Consider the following 19,163-nt stretch of genomic DNA (forward strand, 5'->3'; position numbering starts at 1 on the left):
GATGTAAATTAAATGACATTTCAGTGTCGTCCCATATTTAAAATACTGCGTTAGTTGCGGATCATAAATGATGATCTTCATTCTGCAACTAATTTATTCATTTAACAATTTCCCTCCAGAAGTTGGAGCAGAAGGCTCTGAAGCAACCTAAGCAGAAGAAATCTAAGTCGGCTGAATTTCTGATGGGTGAGCTCCGTATGATGAGTTATTGCTCATAATTTGTGTAAGGATTAATTAACTAATTACAGACAAATGGCTCTGGGCTAAATTTTGCTCTTGCTTGTCAGGGCGCAATTTGTAATTATTTTAATCATTTCTTCTTCTTCCTGTTCCTCTTTTTCTTCTTCTTCTTCTTCTTCTTCTTCTTCTTCTTCTTCTTCTTCTTCCTCATCATCTTGTTCTTTTTCTCTCTCTTCCTCTCTGTTTTCCCCACTGCCTCTCTTTCATGATTCGAGTTTAATTTTAACCTAATTGTGCTACAGTGACATTCTAGGAGGCTTCGCTTGGGTGTTTTAACCGGGGAAGAATCACTAGAAGGAATTTTCTGCTATCATTAAATGTACTTTGGGAAAAACGCACCTCCCTGACCTCTCTCTCTCTCTCTTTCTCTCCCTCCCTCCCTCCCTTCCCCAAACACAAGGAGAGGAAGAGGAGGAGAATAGGAGGATGATGAAGGGCATTGTAAATCCTGCGTTCCTGAGTGGAGAGGAGGAAGATGAGGAGAGCCGTGGCAGGCGGAGGAGGGAGGGAGGGGGAGAAATAGGAGGTGACAGGCAGGATAGCACCCTCGCCGCTCACCAACAACAAACGGAGCTGGAAGCCCCTGCCAACGCAAGAGGTGAAGCTTCAGTCTTGATTAGACTCAAAACGCAGTGACAGAGACTCGCCCTGCCTCCACATCTAACCTCCACACATGCCGCATTCCACTGCTAGCCTGTCTCAACAAGTAGTTACATCCATTTTTGGATGTAGCTGTAAGTTGGGATGTAGATGATAGCGAGTGTAATGTGTGTAGGGCTGTGTAAGTGCACGAGTGCTTTGAAAAGTATGTATATATGTGTGGGTGTGAGGGTGAATATATGTCTGAAGGTGTGTGTGTGTTTCTGGAGAGCTGTGCATTAGAGCAAGGCTCTACATTTGAAAGGGTTTTTTAGGATTGTCAGTTGAATCATAATTAATCTCATTAGCTTGTGTAGTTAGTCACGATTAATTGCATTTGTCTTATTTTTTTTCTAATTTAACCCTAAAGAAAGATTTATACCATTTAAAACACTGCATTTTGTTGTAGCAGTTGTATGCTAAATTTTGGGCACCCCAGTCAAATTCTGTGTTTTGTTGGTTTACTAAGTGAAAATAAGTACATGTTTTTACAGAAAACACATCTGTGAACAATTTAAAACACTGTTAATGTTTATTTGCTGCATTCAGCATATTGAGGGCAAAAAAACACAAAATGATAAATGATTAATTGTTAAAGCATATTTTTTATTGTTTTTTTTTATTTGTCTTTTCAGTATGTTAAACATATGAAGTATATGGAAATTGTGTACTACAATGTGCAGAAAAAAATTCCATATTTAATTTTGTTCTCTGTAGAGGATGTTTTAACCTATTTCCACTAGAGCATCAACAAAGCATGTAACTTGACCAGGGGTGTCCAAAAGTTTGCATACAAAACCGCATGATGGGACAAAATAGGCTTCATCAGAATGTATTTATTTCCTTCATAAATTCAACTTGAATATGAAAACATAATCAGTGAACATAAGATAAACACAATTTTCATCATTGACGTCTAGAGAGCAACAGTGGAGGAGTGTTCCAATGCGTCTGTGACTGTAGCCTTTTTGCATACGTATCACTATGTTATGCCAAGTTTTGAGGAGAACTGGAGCTTTAGATGTTGCAGTTGCTTTTGTTAGGTTTGTTGATTTATCCATGTAATTTATCCTGTGATCAGGGGTGCTGCCAGGGACTTTGGGCCCTATGATAAGATGTCGCATTGGGCCCCAGTAACTCTCATGATTCTGCAAAAATATTCAAGACAAACATAACTGTGGTAAATTATTAGACACACAATTATTCACACATCTCATTAATAATGTTTAGCAATAGCAGCGTAAAAACCTAGCACATGCTTGGCTACTTAGTTGAAAGCCAGCTGGCTATTTTGAGTCTGTTAGCATTCTAATCCCTTGATCTACCAAAATCTGTGAAATGAGCACTCATTCATGTCAAATCAAGTTTGTAAAACTCGAAATTTGAAAATGAATTGTGGAAAAATTATTGCAATGTTTGAATTCTTATAATTGAATAGGATTTAATCTTTTTTTTAATGATAAAAGAAATTCACTTGGACTTATGTTAATTATGCCAGCAGTCATTCAACACAATGCTGCTCAACCTCTTTTTTCAGTTGGGAGTAGGGCTGGTTCACTGGTAGAGGTATGGAGATGTTCACTGGCTAGTTCATTGGTAGGGCTATGGGTATGGGGAGACAGGGCTGGTTCATTGGTAGGGGTATGGGGACGGTTAGATAGGGCTGATTCATTGGTAGGGGTATGGGGGCGGTTAGATAGGGCTGATTCATTGGTAGGGGTATGGGGGCGGTTAGATAGGGCTGATTCATTGGTAGGGGTATGGGGACAGTTAGATAGGACTGATTCATTGGTAGGGGTTAGGGGGCGGTTAGATAGGGCTGATTCATTGGTAGGGGTTAAGGGGGACGGTTAGATATGGCTGATTCATTGGTAGGGGTATGAGTATGGGGAGACAGGGCTGGTTCTTTGGCAGGGGTATGGGGACGGTTAGATAGGGCTGAATCATTAGTTGGGACATCGGGATGGGGAGACAGGGCTGGTTCATTGGTTGTGGTATGGGGATTCAAGACAGAGCTGGTTCATTGGTCAAACTTTTTTAGGAGAGTCATCCGTTGAACATGCCATTTAAAAGCTGCATTAAACCAAACTGGCTACACTTGTAGTGAATTGAGCTAAAAATGTTTTGAAGGGTCAAAGTAGGAACATGCATCAATGCCACTGAAAACTAAATGGCATTAATCATTTATTGCATTTAAAGCGTTATTATGATATGATACTTTTGCCAAATCACTCACTCTTACCAAGATATCATTTTTCTGCAGTGCAGTGTAATGTACATTACTCTTTGCACATATGTTGAACCTTTTAATAAGTCATGAGAAACTTTGCTGTCATGGTATATTCATGTTATAATCTATGCTTACATTGTCTAGTTCAAAATATGTTAAAAATAAATGTCAAGCAGTTTTTTTTTCAGGAATGTGTGACATAAAATGGACATAACTGGGGCAAATTTTTCATAGAGTAACTTGCACGCTAAATGTATTTGTTTCTTTCTTTTTTCTGTTTTGACATGACAAATATATAATCAAATTTCAGCTTCTGTGTGTGAAGACAACACAGTGTTTGCTCTAGACTATTATTTGACCAGCACTTAACAACTTCTTTACGGACTGTGGTTCTGGGTGCCTTGCATGCTTACAAACATTAAAGAATATGTAGTATCAGTACATTTCCTTCACAAAGTTTCAAGAGCAGTTTACACTACCAGAGATATATGAGTTTTTTTTATTAGTACTATACATTGAAATGAAGAGGGAAAGTGAAGGAGATCTGTAGGAACAGAGACTAGATTTCAGATGGTTGCCAGCTTCATGTCCGCTGAGAAACTGCAGGGGGAAGTGGAACGAGACGAACAGCGAGCGAGTTTCAGCTGCCGGGCATATTCCCTCACGTAAATAATTCAAGCGATTATCAAATTCAAGCTGAGATCAAAACTAGGCCTTCTCCTATACATTATTTTAAAAGTAACACTACTGTAGTCAGTCCCTTTTGATAAATGCTATATTTTATGTCCTGCTTAAACAAAAACCAAATTACTTTTTGTAGTACCTTAAGATGTCTCCTTTTTTTCTGTTGAGTTTTTTTTGTCTTTATTAAAATCAGTAGGCCACTTTTCATTGTTTTACTTACTACTTACTTTTTCACAACATCAAAAAACACATTGTGCCCTTTTTTTTAAAAAAACATATTTGCTCTGTTCCAGATAAAGACCTTCCTTCTCAGCTGCGGGACTCCACATTGCGAGTTATTGATGGTGTGCATGTGAGAACAGTGCAGAGAGAATTGTGGACACTGGAGGCCAGCAATTTAAGTAAATCTAAAATATGATTCACAGCTATGCAAAAAGACCACTGAGGCTGTTAAATTGTACAGTTAGTACAGTTACAATTTACCATATAAAACATTTACATTTGTATTTCACAGTTAAAATGAAGCGTGCAAAAATAGGCCAACTAGACTAACATTATATTAAAACATTACAACTGAATCTTCATTACTACTGTTAATTTTTTTAAGTGCAAGCCTATTTTTAATGTTCTTAATGATGGTTTTGCTATTTTAATAACCTTCTATATAGTAAAATACCAAGCTTTAGTATCTTAATATTTCTCATAACTCAAATGGGATTCAAAGTAGTTAGGACCGGAGTGTGTAGGTGCTGAAAATCAGAGAACATCTACTTGATTTTAGGTGCAGAAAGCAGCACGGCAGGGGTCTACTTGGTTAACAGAAGCCCCCCTCTAGCTGCTGGATTCCTATAAAAGTCTGGAAAGCAGCTTTGATGCCCATAGGTCAGTGATTGCTAATAAGAAGGCAATGGGACATGGAGCCCGCTTACTCTCTCACTCTCTCTCTTTCCCCTCTTCCTTTCACTTTCTCTCTCTGCTTGCTTTGGCCGTCGACCCCCAGCCCAGAGTCAGGGTATTGTCTTTGAAATCCTGGCCTCTTTCGGCTTCTACACGTTTCTCATTAGTTCTTTTGAACACAGGTAACATATGGCAGGTTGTGTTTAAGAGATTGCCTGGGCTGACCTTTCCTGGCATGCTAATTAGGCCCCAGAGCAGCGGTGGGCCCTGGTGGGTTCAGCGCTGGGAACAGGGCTGACTGAGGGCCTTATCAGGTAGCAAACGCTGCCCGGCCCGGTGTGGGCTTTCAAAATTAACATTTTCGCTTCATATGCTTCTAATAATCACTAACCTTACCCAACCTGCCACCTATCAACCCCCTTCCACCTTGTTCTCTCTCTCGCTTGCTCGCTCGCTCACTCTCTCTCTCTCTCTCTCTCTCTCTCTCTTTTCTCTTTTGTCGTCTGTCTGTACTTTCCACAGGAAATGAAGCTGCCCGAAATTACTTTGACCCCTCGGCGGCGGTGGAGGGCGACCCAAGGCGGTGCAGGATGGCCAGGGTCGGAGCGGGAGATGAGCTGGAATTAAGTATGCCATTTCTGCTTTTAATGGGCCGTCTCAGTTCATTAAAGCAGGGTGAATGAGATCACTCTCGGCCAGTCGCCGCACTCGGTGGGACGGTCTATGTAAATACTTTTTAACTGATGGTCGACAAGATAGGCTCATGCCATGGCTATCATTGCTGAAGGTCACATAGCATTGGTTGGTTCCATTTTCTGCCTTTTTCCTTCACTTCTTTCAACATACTCTAAATGACAGCAGGGAAGCTTCTCAGCATAGCAATAGTATCCCCCCCACATTTGCCTATTAAAAGCATGCTCTTGGGATCGAGGTAATATGCATGTTATAATGAAACCTGCCTATTAACAGAAAAGAGATTCCAACCATATCTTTTTGGACATCGCTGTTCTATAATATCCTTGAATCCTACCAAACAGAATCACCTTTGACAATGATATTCCTTAGGTGGAAGCAGTGCAATGTAAAATTCTGCATATATTTCCATTGCCCTAGACGGCCTAACATAAGGACCTACGTGTATGTTATTATTAGCTTTGAGCTATAATGAATGAATGTAAATTAAGGTCGAGAATTAGTGTCAGTTTGGTGGAAAATCATTACCACCGTTTTCATTTTGACTTTCCAGTACAGGTGACATTGATCGATATTTGACATTGATGTTAAAATGAACAGCAAGACTGGCTGTTATTTACTGCTGATCATTACAGTTTATTTTGTGTCATAGAATTCATGCATGAGGATGAGCGAGGTCTGTATGAGAAGCTGTCTCAGATGTTGAATGAAGATGATGCTTCAACCATCATAGATTTGCCTGGTAAGATGTACATTCTGTAATTTATATTTATTTGGTTAGAGATATTTGTTCTCACATATTGCATGTAGAGCTGGGCGATATGGCAAAAAATGTTATCACAATAAACAAAATTCATATAGTTCGAAATCGATACATATCGCGATAAATGTAAAATCATTATTTCTTTCAAGTTTGAAGGCTGATTTTTGCTTCTGGGTGATTAACTTAATTGCTGGTTTAAACTATCCTCAATAGTCGGAACATGACAAACACTCGCCAAACTGTGGAACTTTTCACAAATCTGTCATGGAAGAGTGGGAGAAAGCGTCGGGTGAGCTGTTTTTATCAGCTGGAAAAGCACGGCCGCATTTTTTGTAATAGTGATATTTTAAAAAAGAAAAACTGCTAAACTGTTTAGTTTCTCAACGTCAACTTAGTATGAACAGCAAACATTAGCTGGCACGTCAGTGATGGATCACACCGTCTTAGTATTATCGGCCCTAACACAGCCATGTCAGAGAACATCACTGTATTCAAACACCAGCTAGCAATCGACTGGTTTTCTCTGTACTATTGTAGTAGTTTGAGGGCTGAACTGCAATATAACTAACACCAGAAAACAGAGTTTTAGCTTTGTTTAAACTGAAAGCAGTGCTTTTGTGTCGTGTTTGATCTACAGTTTCATCAATTCACAGTGTTGTGCGAGTGAAGCTCTGCTTCAAGTTAGCCGGCTATTAAAAACAGCTAGCCTGGAAAGACAGTGCTCTCCCACTTTCCAATGCCTCACAGCTTCCTCAGTTTACTTATATTTAAATCTGGGCTGTAATTCACATGAACCCATGTCTTTCTTTCACTTTTGTTGTTTGGGAATGCACTAATACTAAAATATGACTTTTTGAGCGCTGTAACAGCGCTGCAGTTGTGAGGATTGTGATTGTGATTTAAATGCTAAAGCTTGTTAGGATGTACAGAAAGCGGTGAGTTCACTCTAAGCCAGTATAGTAATACCAATGATCTCACTCACACTTGGTCATAGAGAACAGCTTGCCGGTCGCTCCACTCAAACAGGGAATGTATAACTCCACGTTTCAGCCATTGCTAAAGACTCATCTTACTCGTGCCCCTCCCCATCTATTTATCTATTTATCTATTTATCTGACAATACTTAGAACCTAAATAAAAAATAGAACTTAAAAAAATGTGCAGTAATTTCTGGGAATAACATGCAAAAGTAATGCATCATTTATCTCTCCCCTATAATGCGATTTGTCACATATCATATACTTTTCAGATAAGACATTACTCATTACAGAATTACCAGAGTAGCCCACCTATTCAAATCTCATAAACCCTCACAAAAGATGTCTTTCCTCATCAGGGAGCTGGAGACTGCTCAGATGGACACACACTGATTACACTGGTGTAATAGGCTTTTCCCTTGTGCTGGAGTCTTTGTTGTTCCTGCCTCAATCCTTGTTCCATTAGCAGGGGGACAGGTGGAGAACTGCCAGACTTTTCACCGTCTTTGTTTTAGTGTGGAAGCCGTTGCATGTGATTGGTTGAGGGGACGCGTGGCTGTTGTAATTCTTTCGCGGGATCGGTGGCTGGCTTAGGCCAGCCGGAATGCGTGCGTGCGGCGTTAGCAGGCTAACGTTTGGGTTTGATTGTTTAGGATTTTTGCTGGAGCTGTGAGATTAGACACTTGGCTATTGTCTTGGAATGTTCATAAAATCCCACAAAGGCGCACTAGTAAAGAGGATACCAGGATTAACACTCTTGCACAGAGAGTGGAGGAGGAGGCACATCCCTTCCTCTCTTCCACTACCTACCATCCATCCATCCAGCTATCGAGTACTCGCAATGACAATAGGGCTGAAACAATTGTTTCCGTGTGTTCTCACTCTCCTGCCTCCCACTGGTGTGTGTCTGGAGCTTTTCTCCTCAGTCCTTTACATATGATGCCATTGCAGGCCTGGTGCTCACACTCTCATGCGCTTTTGTACAAAGCATGTTAACAATAAACAAGACATGTGAAACATCATTAGCTAAATGGACGTAGTCCAGTGTGCAGTATTTAAGAAGAAAACCGTCTCAAGGGAAGCCATTTGGTGCTGCCGGTTAGGAACGGGTTTTTTAGGAGGCAGACTGCACACATCGACTGAACGTTGAGACCAGCTTACAAGAAAAGCTGTGAAACCCTATTAGGCATAATACTTCCAGAGCTATTCTCTCCGCACACATGAGGGATACTTGTCCAGTGATAAACATTAGCTATGGAACAGCACTTCCTCCACTGATCAGTCTGAATGCGTTTGTGTGTGTGAGTGTGTGTCATGGAGTGTGTGGCGGGGTGCTCTTACACTAGGACTCTGATTAACTGAATGGTTTAATTAAAGCTCCAAATTTCTGTGTGATTTGGTTTGGAAGAAATATGCTGATTATGCTTTATCAGACCTGCCCTTACGTGTATGTGTGTTTATGTACAGAACTGTGTGGATGTCAGAGACTAAAGTCATGGCCATTAAGTAAGCTATTTCTGAGTCAGGAAAAAAAGATATTATTAGAAAAAAACATATTACGGTGTCAGGCCACTGGCAAAATTGCCATAGAAGCACTGGAGGTGGTTACCATGCAAAGTGGCTATGCAAAGGGGCTCTAAAGAAGGGACGACACTTCTGGTAGAAGAGACTTTAATGTTCATAGTTGTTGATCCTACTTGACATGTGCCTGTTTCCCAACTAAGCAGTGGTTCTTCCTTGCTGCCTGTTCAACAAAAGAGCATTCGCCTTTAAAGTGCAATGTTTCCTGCATCTTCTTCGCTGATGCTACAGTATGTTTAACAGGCCTTTATTTTAATTTAATTTCACCTCTCAGTACTTTTTGGGAGTCTTGCTTTCAATTTTTCAGCAAACTCCACAGGGATATTTTTCCATACTTCTTGTAAACACCTTAAACATTCAGCCTTAGAAGTGGTTGACATTGTTAATCTCTCATGTTTTTTTGACAGCTGCACATCCTTTCAGACCAATAACATTGAGGTGTCTTTTTATAGTGGAAGGATCAATCCATCAGTGGATTTTTTTTCAAGTTTGAGGCCAGAGCGAAGCTTGATATGCAATTTATTTATTTTAACAAAGTTCTCCAGTTTTGGAATGAGCCTTTCTCATGCATGTGGATTATCTTACACTCCTATCTTATATCTCCTATCTTATGATCCTATACTTACTATCTCATGTCTCCCCAGAAATATCTCATTAAAAATTAATAAATTATAGCCTGTAGTCTGTAAATTAAACAAGGATCTGTTTTTTGTTGGTTTTTCTACAATGCATGATTTTACATCAAAAGACTTTGAAAGAGCTTGTTTACATCTCAGCGACTGAATTACACTAAAATTTTAAGAAATTATTAAAATTATTGTTTAATATTAGGGCACATCTATGCCTGTGTCCTGGGAAGTGCTCATGGTCCGCCTGCAGTAATTCCTAAAGTGCTTGCGATACAAAACTGAAATCCCATCACATTATAGTTGACACTCCTTCATAGTCCAGTTTCATTTTAAATTGAGTTTCATTTTAAACTCTCCATCTCTCTCTCTCTCTCTCTCTCTCTCTCTCTCTACATCTCTCTGTCCAGGTAGTGTTCTGGAGGAGAGGACAGTGACTGAAGCTTCCAAGCTCACCCTGGCCGGATGGAAGGATCAGTTGCGGGAGCAGCTGGTGGAGAGGAGAGAAGAGGTTATCCCCCACTATGTAGAACAGCTGAGAAAACGAGTGCAGGATGACATGATCCCAGTGGGCAGGCCTTCACTGGAACAGGTCAGAGTCACACACATGTACACACATACACGCGCACACACACACACACACACACACATGCACAGTACTTATAAAATAGGTCTATGTAACCTTCCTGTGTGCACCTAATGGCTGAAGTATGTAAAGTGTTCAGAGTGAACTACAGTTGTCCTGTCCTTAGCAAAATGTTCCCATAAATCTATTCAAGTATAATTTACTCTTTGTGTTGATATTTATTAATCAATTACTTTCAGTTCATCTTTACAGCAATTTTATCTTTGCAGAAATATGCAAGATGCATTGTCAGCCACTTCCATTACTAGATTTTTGTCCAGGTGTTTTGTTGGTCTTAAATCCTTTGTAAAAAGGTCTATGTGAATATGTTGTACCTAGTTGGTACCACAAAACTTTGTCAGAACAGTTTCAGTCACCAAAACCAAAGCATTTTGTAGAATCTTTGGCCTACATTTGTGTCTTGCAGAGGAAAAATAAAAGCCTTCAGAAAATGGCAACTTGAACTCTTCCTCTACCTTTGTTCTTTCAATCTTCTTTAGTTTTGTGATGAAAAATGTGATGCCAATATTTATTTTTGCCTTTTTGGTTTGGGAACAAACATTTTGCAGAAAACTGGAGCGTGAAAGACTTGTGCGGACTAGCAGGAGGATGCGACGAAGCTTACAGAAGCAAATTTCTGTAACCTAGCTCTTCAGTCTTAGGGTTGAATGTAGTTACGTGGGGAGGTATTGTCTGAAAACCAAAGGAACCTTTAAACCATTTCAGATACCGAAGTAAAAGACGTAGAATGAAAAAACTATCCAGTGTATTTTTGGCCATAATCTGTCTTGGCGATGGAGCGGATGAAAGAGTGGTGTAGTTAAGAAGAGAATGCAAAGTTAAACAGATAAATTGATCTATAATAAGATATAGTAACGGTGCTGCTTGACTCATCGCGTTTCTTGGATAATCGTTTCTTGTCTCAGTGCTACTGCAAATGAGTGCTTTATTTGCCTATAAAACCTCACTGCTGTTTCCCAACTGCTGCTGCGCCCACTTCCCTTTCATAAAGCACATTATGCGCCCCACAATCCATAGCTATTTTAAAATACTGCTGTCTGTTTGGAATCTTACAGTAACAAAAGCCTTCATAATACTTCAACCAAGGCGCACCACTGTCAGTCAGCTGCTACAATGCCAATGAATAGGGAAGCAAATTTGCTGACTGAATGGTATCCCTCGAAATGTGCATCAAACGAACTCAGTCGTGTGTGTTGTGTCTGTAGGGGACTGGCTCACAACAATTGCCTGGAGATTGTATTACTGCGATGGATCTGGAGCTCGTACTCTGTGTGCTGGCCCTCATTGAACGTATGCCTTTTTTTTTTTTTTTGGCAGGATGAATGTGCGGAGAGAGGAATCATAGAGGAAAAGGAGTGGGCGAGGAAAAGGAAAGTGATGGCCGTCTTAAGGGGGAATGCAAAGGTACTGTGGGTTTACCTTTATGCCATGGTAAAATGTGTTTAGAAGAAGCCAAATGGGACTCTTTTTCTGTACCTCCTATACCTTTATTTATTTGTGCATTGTTTACTTATTTATGTTTAAATGCTGCTCTGTCTGTTCTGCATGTAGCGTCTACTCAAAATAATAATGTAATAACAGTAATGGGCTAAAATTAGTTTGATGTATTTGTCTCTCTTATTTGTCCATATATATATATATATATATATATATATATATATATATATATATATATATATATATATATACATACACATGTATGTGTGTGTGTTGTGTGTGTGTGTGTGTGTGTGTATATATACACACACACACACACACACATACATATATATATATATATATATATACTATATATTTCCACTTGTGGAAAAAAAATGCCTGCAGATTTTTTTCAAAAGCTAAAAGCAAATTTCATAACAAGAATGGAAACTGTAATAAGCTTGTAATATTTTTTTTCTTGATGTTAAAAATTAATAACTCGCTCTTAATGGCCATTTTGACTCAAAATTAAATTAAGGGTAATCTCTGACTTTTGCGCAGTACTGTGTGTATAATTTTAGCCTTTTTTCTGAAGTGCACTAGTGTGGTCATATATCTGATGTAGCTGTGTCATCTTTCTCTCTTGCTTTAATTGCATTGGTCTTATAGGAGTCCTTTCCAGTCAGAGACATGGCTCAGGAAGAGGCTGTTTTGCAGGACCGGCTCTTTGCTGCTTTCCAGCGGTACACACTTTTTATGCTAATTTTTATCTGATGATATGTGGAATAATCATTAATCTATGTTTTGAACAGCATTTACATTTTGCTGACATATTTTGAAAGAATGTGTAATATACTTGTAATATACTTCACAATACATTGTCTCTCCTGGTGCATTGTGGGTAAGTTGCCACAGGGTGGAAAAATCTGTCCATGTCATTGGACGCAAAAAGAGCATCAATTTCATTCTGTGCACATCAGTCTTTTTCTTTCTCTGCCCCCCTCCTTGTCTCTCTCTCTCTCTCTCTCTCTCTCTCTCTCCCTTTCTACTGCTGTAGGCATGAGTGTGTTTAAAGTTTTTAAGAATTGTTCAGCCCCATCTGCACTGACATAATAAAATCAAGAGAACAGCCTCAGTGTCTGGCCAGCCAAGCTGTGGGTGTTTGTTGGACAGTGTAGCTGTTAGCTAGCTGCAGACGAGTTTTGTTCCATGACCTTTTCCAGGCATCCTTGGCCCTGTAAATTCCTCCTCATATTATTGGTGGGTGGCTAATAGACAGGAGAGACTCATCATGCATTAGCCCAAAGCTACAAAGCTGCATTGTCCAGATTCGACCAGAAAATTGCTGGAGAATTGATAGAAAGTGGAGGCTGCCTGACTTTATGTATGGTTGTGTGTGTGTGTGTGTGTGTGTGTGTGTGTGTGTGTGTGTGTGTGTGTGTGTGTGTGCTTTATGCTTTATGATGTATGCACATCTTTATGCTCACATAAAGAGCAAGTTATTTTATGTATATATAAATTTTATGTATAATTTTTTGCGCTACTTTTTTGTGTGTTTTGGATTAAAATCTTTATCTGGGTACTGCACTTTTGTTCCTGTTGCTGATGAAAGATCATGCAACATTTTGAACAAATAACAACAACAAAAAAAAAGAAAAAAACTAACAAAGACAACATCCTGTTCTATGGAGTATCTTTTTTTCTGTTGTTGCAGTTAAAGCTTTATTTTTTCCTTTTAGAGAAACGGAAAATGTGGTATTGCTGTTCTGAGGAATTAAGAGGTTAGGCGAAGAGATGGGACAAAGGAGGGTTTTATTGCTTTGCCCCAATAAGGCAGAGAGGCCGAGCGGAAAGTGGGGGTGAAGAGAGAAAGAAAAGGAAAAAGCGTTAGACGTAGGTCTGTTGCAGGTTATTAGATTACATTCAGGGCAATGAGAGGGTGGCTGGTAACAGGATTAGTGGATCTGTTGTTTTTGTGTACAGTGTTGGGGTGTGTGTAATTGTGAGTGTGTGTGTCTTTGTCAGGGCTGAGATTCAGTTGCTAAACTCTCTGCGTCAGCGTCAGGCCGAAGTCATCGCACAGTGTGGAGAAATCACCGAAGTCACTGCCAACAGTGAGCCACTGGCCATCGAATCTGACCTTCCCTGGCAGGTACACATTAGCATAAAATATAAACATTTTGAGGCTGGTCAGTAATTCTGTGGAAACGTCCATTTTCATGTCCCTAGCGTTTACAGGTATATTACACTTGAAAAACATGTTAGGGTTACAATTTAGAGATAAGATAAGATAAGATAAGATAATCCTTTATTAGTCCCACAGCGGGGAAATTCACAGTATTACAGCAGCAGCAGAGTAACAGGAGTAAGGCACTCAGTAACAGAAATGGGAAACAGTATAAACCTTATCAACATTATAAATAATAAAAATTAAAGCTAAATCTCTAGGCTATTTACAGGAAAATAATGATAATAATAAAATAAAATAAAATAAGAGTTGCATAGGAATCTGTATTGCACTTAGCATATTGCACAATGAAAAATGTTCGCATTCTGAATGTAAGTGTATATTGTATGTGTGTGTGGTCTACTGGGAGCAGTGCTGGTTGTACAGTCTCACAGCAGCAGGAAGGAAGGACCTGCAATAGCGCTCCTTCACACACTTGAGGTGAAGGAGCCGGTCACTGAAGGAACTGCCCAGTGCTGCCAGAGTCTCATGCATGGGGTGGGAGTAGTTCTCCAGCATGGATGCTAGCTTGTTCAGCATCCTCCTTTCTCCCACCGCCTACACTGGGTCTAGAGGAGTCCCTAGGACCGAGCCAGCCCTCCTGATCAGTTTGTCCAGTTTCTTCCTGTCTGCAGTGGAGATGCTGCCGCCCCAGCAGACCACTCCATAGAGGATGGCTGATGCCACCACTGTGTCGAAAAAGGTCCTCAGGAGTGGCCCCTGCACTCCAAATGACCTCAGTCTCCTGAGCAGGTAGAGTCTGCTCTGTCCTTTCCTTTAAAGTGCAGCTGTGTTGTCTGACTTTATTTATATTTTAAAACAAAACAGAAAGCCATTTTAAGAATTATGCCTTCTTGAGTCTCAATTTAGCAATATTGGTTTTTAAATCACTTAGGTAGAATTCCAAGCACCACAGAAGAGATCCTTACAGTTACATGCCGTATTTTGAAGTGTCACTGGTGTTCCTGAGTAACACCAAATGTCTTATTTTGAAATAAAAATCACACTGATGTCATCATTTGGCTTCCTTTTACTGATTTTCTGAAGATTATGAAGGAAAGCACATGGAAAGTCTTTTTTCAGTTATCAGAAGTTTAGCTCATGATTTCATATAAAGCTTTTTTTTAAGTCACTGGTGTGACTTACTTTATTCTTTGTTAATTTAGAAAAAATAGAATTTAAATTGATTAAATTACATATTTTAGTGGATATGTCATGATTGACAACATGTGGTTTGACAGTCTGCTGCAGCATTTCATTTAAAATGCCTCTGATGTTACCTTTCTTATGTAATACCAATGACAATCAGTAACACCAGTGACTCCTATGGATGGATTAAAAAAGTGGACGTTTCTGTAGACTGACCCTAATAAAGATTTTAGAGGCTTAAAAATTCAGGGAACTGAGACTATCACCAGTATAATTTTATATTTATATCATATATTTTTTACTCCAGTAGTTTTGGTTAAACTGCGTTTTGCTGTTTATATATACATGTTAAGCTGCACAGTGGCATGGTCATTAGGAGGTTGTGAGTGTCTAACGAGGTGGCAATGTCTAAAAAGGTTCATCAGTGATACACAATAATGTTGCCTTTTCATCAGTATTGCCCAATATTAACGGCCGACCGTGGTCATCTGTGCTATTCTGTTTGTGGCTTGTTGTTACCTCTACTGTGAGAGATCACCAGCAAAGGCCACAAAACATACTTTTTGGCCTTTCTTTCTTTCTTTCTTTCTTTCTTATTTACCATTAGTATATTTTTTTGCTTTTTTGCTAGCGGGAGTAGAGTGGATTGAATTAGATGAAAATAGGAAAAAAAGAGAAATTAATAAAATAGTTATAAGGAACGAACGTGAGGAGCACAGCCATATTTATATGTATGTGTGGGTGTGTATGTGTGTGTGATGCTGCTGTTCTGTCATGGTGCAGGCTTAGAGTTGTAATGATTCCTGTCTCAGACATGGTTTAGAGAGAGAGAGCGAGAGAGAGAGACAGACAGAGAGAGAGAGACAGAGAGAGAGAGACAGAGAGAGAGAGACACAGAGAGAGAGAGAGAGAGAGAGAGAGATCCGGCTTTGAGGACGGCTGTAAATGCAGTGAGATTGTGGTATAATTCCTCACACTGGCATCTCTGCCCCCAAGTCACCATTCCATTATCTCCCAAATTGCTGTGTTTCAGAGAGATAAAGATTTTTTATGGCTTGCTGACTTGAAACAACCAGCGCAGCCAGAAAAGCAATGGCTAACCTGCCATGCATAGTAATTTCATTGGTAAATGACAAAATCTTTGTTTATATGACATTTCCAAAATTACTGCGGCAGATGAATCTCAAATATAAAATGTCACATTTGGCATGCAAAACTATGAAAATATATTTCTGTGCAAAATTCATGGAGGCATTTAATTTAGAACGTGTTTAATAACTAAGCTTGCCTGCATCAGTAATCCTGCCTTCAGGTCCAAAAAAGATTGTCATATTTATTCACCCCCCCCCCCCCCCCCCCTCACCCCCCCCCCCCCCCCCCCCCCCCCCCCCTTAGTCTGAAGCCAAAAATTTTAAGGGTAAATGTTCATTGTTAATTAAGATTTACTAATTAAAATGAAAATAATTAACGAGTAAGCGTAATCTCGGAATATTAGGCTATACTTAGAAAGAAAGAAGTTTTTTTTACGTGTTTCCTGTTTATTGAGGCTGTGGGTTTTTTTGTGATCTGTCAGCGTGTATGCCTGAAAAGAGGTTTCGACGAAGGACAGCCTCTATGCCAAACGATTGAGTGAGTGAAAGAAAGAAACGCGAGAGATGGAGGGGGAAGAAAAGAGAAGGAGAATGCAGAATGCTTTGATCTCGTCTGGAGGAGTTTTGCCGTGTTATGGCACTTTAGGCAAACCCCGCCACCTCAGAGCTGGAGAACGGCCTCCCTTCACCTTTTACCTTCCTGGAAATCTCCTCTGTGTGTGAGTGAGTGTTTGTATGTGTGTGTGTGCTTTCTTTGCCTTTTTTTTCTCTAATAGCAGTGCTAACATGAAGCACAGGCCCTGCAAGGATGGTATAGGCGATGGCAGGCAGGCAGACGTGTGTGTTTGTGCTGATTTGATTTGCCATTGTAACGGAGGAGGTTGAAGTTTTTGCCCCTTCTGGATGGGATGTGTGGGCTAAAGCGCTTTGCCACCAATTAGCTGCGTAAAAGCGCTGAGGAAATCAGGTTTTGTCATAGCAGGGAGGAGAGGAAGCTCATTGAGGGTTTTGAGGGGGTTCAGGAGGTTCAGGTTGGGGTTTGAGGGGGGTTCAGAACAATGATGAGTCCCCCTCTAAGCCAGATGACTGCTTTCAGTGCACATGGCTATTACATAGGGACAGTCAGCTTACCTGCTTACCATGTAGCAAGAGTGAGTGTCTCGCTCTGTCTCTCTGTCTTGTCTCTCTCTGTGTCTCACTCTGTCTGTCTCTCTCTCTCTCTTTGACCGCCTTCCATTATCAAACTTTTGCCTTGCCAACTCCTTTAAGAGCACCATGAACATAAGATAGTATTCACCTGCCTGAATGTGGGCAATTGCTATGCTTGCTTACATAGCAAATGTAATATTTATTGATCTAATATTCAGTGTTCCATGCAGTTGTTAGATATTGCAAAGATGATATGAGAAGTGGTACATTATGATTAAAGTAGTGAAAGAGTGTGTCTGAGTTTTTTAAGCATATAGCACAAAATGCAAAAGTATAAAAGCATCATTCACTATTGTGTGAAATACAAAATAAAAATAATAAATTACTGCTTGGAATTGACTAAAATTGCAAGCACATATTTATGCACTGTAATTCTGAAAACATAAATGGTTGTTTTATTTATTAATCAACAGATAGATCTAATGTGAAGAGTTGCCATTTTCTTAGGATTTTAATGGTTTTAAGCTCTTATTAGAGAGTGACAATTTGCTCATCTTTGTAGTTGCATCTTTAGCATAAGGATGGTGAATTATAAAGAAGAAACCAATGAAACTGGTCTAAATTCGGGTCAGCTCCAGCACAGGCATCACAATACATTTAAAAACTTGATACTTGTGGAAATTTAATCATATTAGTCAGTGGAGCAAGGATTAACTAAAACTACGAGAGCCTATTTAATTTTTGACCATATGTAATTATATTGGTCTATATTATTTGGGATTTCATGTCAGTCAGGGCCTAAAATGCATACCTTGTCACTTCCCATGACCTCATCTGCTCCATCTTCCTCATGCATTTGGTGTATGCATCCATTTCAGTAAGTGACAGAACAAATTTTAAAATGAAAATATAGATTTTATTTTATTATGTTGTTGTCATATGTTTTGACAATTTTGCACTATCATGGCAGTTTGTAGATCAGTATATCTTTGATGTGAATCGCTGATAACTTGAGCTATGTACAAAACACCCTTGCATTATAAAATGTTGCTCGTAAGCCACTTGAGTAAAATTCTGAGAGTATTTCTGAATCTCATTCATTGATATTTTGCAAAAAATACTACATGTCCAGAATGCATCTACTGAAAATCAACACTCAACACTTTTTCCTCTCTAGCTTTTTCCTGACAGCCTTAAATAATTCTAACATGACAAACACACTCCCCCAGACTGTATGAATCATGGTGTGTGTGTATTAGAGAGAGGGAGAAACAGGGACTCCGTCTCCATTCTGTGTATGAAACACCAGTCGCTGTCCTCCAGAAGTCAGGCGAGACGTATGCTCCGGGTCAGTCTCAGTGCTAGCTCTGCTACAGGAGCCCTCAGAGAGCCATCGCCCAACAGCGTGCACACACACACACACAAACACACACACACGCACACAAACACGCACACACACACACACACACACACACACACACACACACACACACACACACATGTGTATATGAGTGTTTATGTTTTCCCTCCTACATCTATTCCATAGAGGCTTACACCCCTTCCACAAACACACTTATATTTAACTTCCACCCACCTAAAGTAATCCCTCACTCTCGGTGTCCCCGTTTTTTTCTCCCCCTCAATTTCATCTGAATATTGCTTACTGTATCACTCTCTGCATCCTCAAAATAGCAGTGCTGTGATATTTGTGCAAGTGAAGTTGATTTATCATTGTTAAATGATGCGGTTGTATTAATCATATGTTATATTCTCAAGGGTGAGAGTGAGTTGAGTGTCTGTAAGAGGAGAAGAAATCAATCTCTCATGTGGTTGCAGGCTGTTAAAGCTGATTTCTCTTTCTCTCTCTATGTCTGGTTCCATCTCTCTCTCTCTCTCTCTCTCTCTCTCTCTCTCTCCTTCTTTCTAAGTCTCTCCATCTCTGTCTATATACCTCTCACTTTGTCTTCCTCTTTTCTATAAAGAGCTATCCTTCTATCTTCCCCTATGCAAATGAGGTATAGTGTTGTATGTTGTTGGTTTATTCCAAAATGTAAATTGAATATATTGTGATTGTCAGTATATCCCAGAATACACATAGAATATGTTGTAGGTTGTCAGAATAGTCAAAAATTTCAGTTATATTCAGTAATAC

The 19,163-nt window shown here is 39.7% G+C and overlaps 1 protein-coding gene across 1 annotated transcript in view; it reads left to right on the forward strand.

Moving 5' to 3' along the window:
- Positions 1-666: 666 nt before the first annotated feature.
- ofcc1 (orofacial cleft 1 candidate 1) overlaps positions 667-19,163 on the forward strand; it is a 119,465-nt gene continuing 100,968 nt past the window's right edge. Inside the window, exons 1-8 of the mRNA XM_037533795.1 lie at positions 667-838; positions 4,087-4,137; positions 5,213-5,317; positions 6,036-6,125; positions 9,741-9,922; positions 11,294-11,380; positions 12,065-12,138; positions 13,421-13,547. Of these exons, the coding sequence (XP_037389692.1) occupies positions 667-838; positions 4,087-4,137; positions 5,213-5,317; positions 6,036-6,125; positions 9,741-9,922; positions 11,294-11,380; positions 12,065-12,138; positions 13,421-13,547 (888 nt within the window). The remainder of the gene's footprint in view (positions 839-4,086; positions 4,138-5,212; positions 5,318-6,035; positions 6,126-9,740; positions 9,923-11,293; positions 11,381-12,064; positions 12,139-13,420; positions 13,548-19,163) is intronic.

Source organism: Pygocentrus nattereri, chromosome 24 (assembly GCF_015220715.1).
Source record: "Pygocentrus nattereri isolate fPygNat1 chromosome 24, fPygNat1.pri, whole genome shotgun sequence".
In the NCBI taxonomy this organism is placed as follows: domain Eukaryota; kingdom Metazoa; phylum Chordata; class Actinopteri; order Characiformes; family Serrasalmidae; genus Pygocentrus; species Pygocentrus nattereri.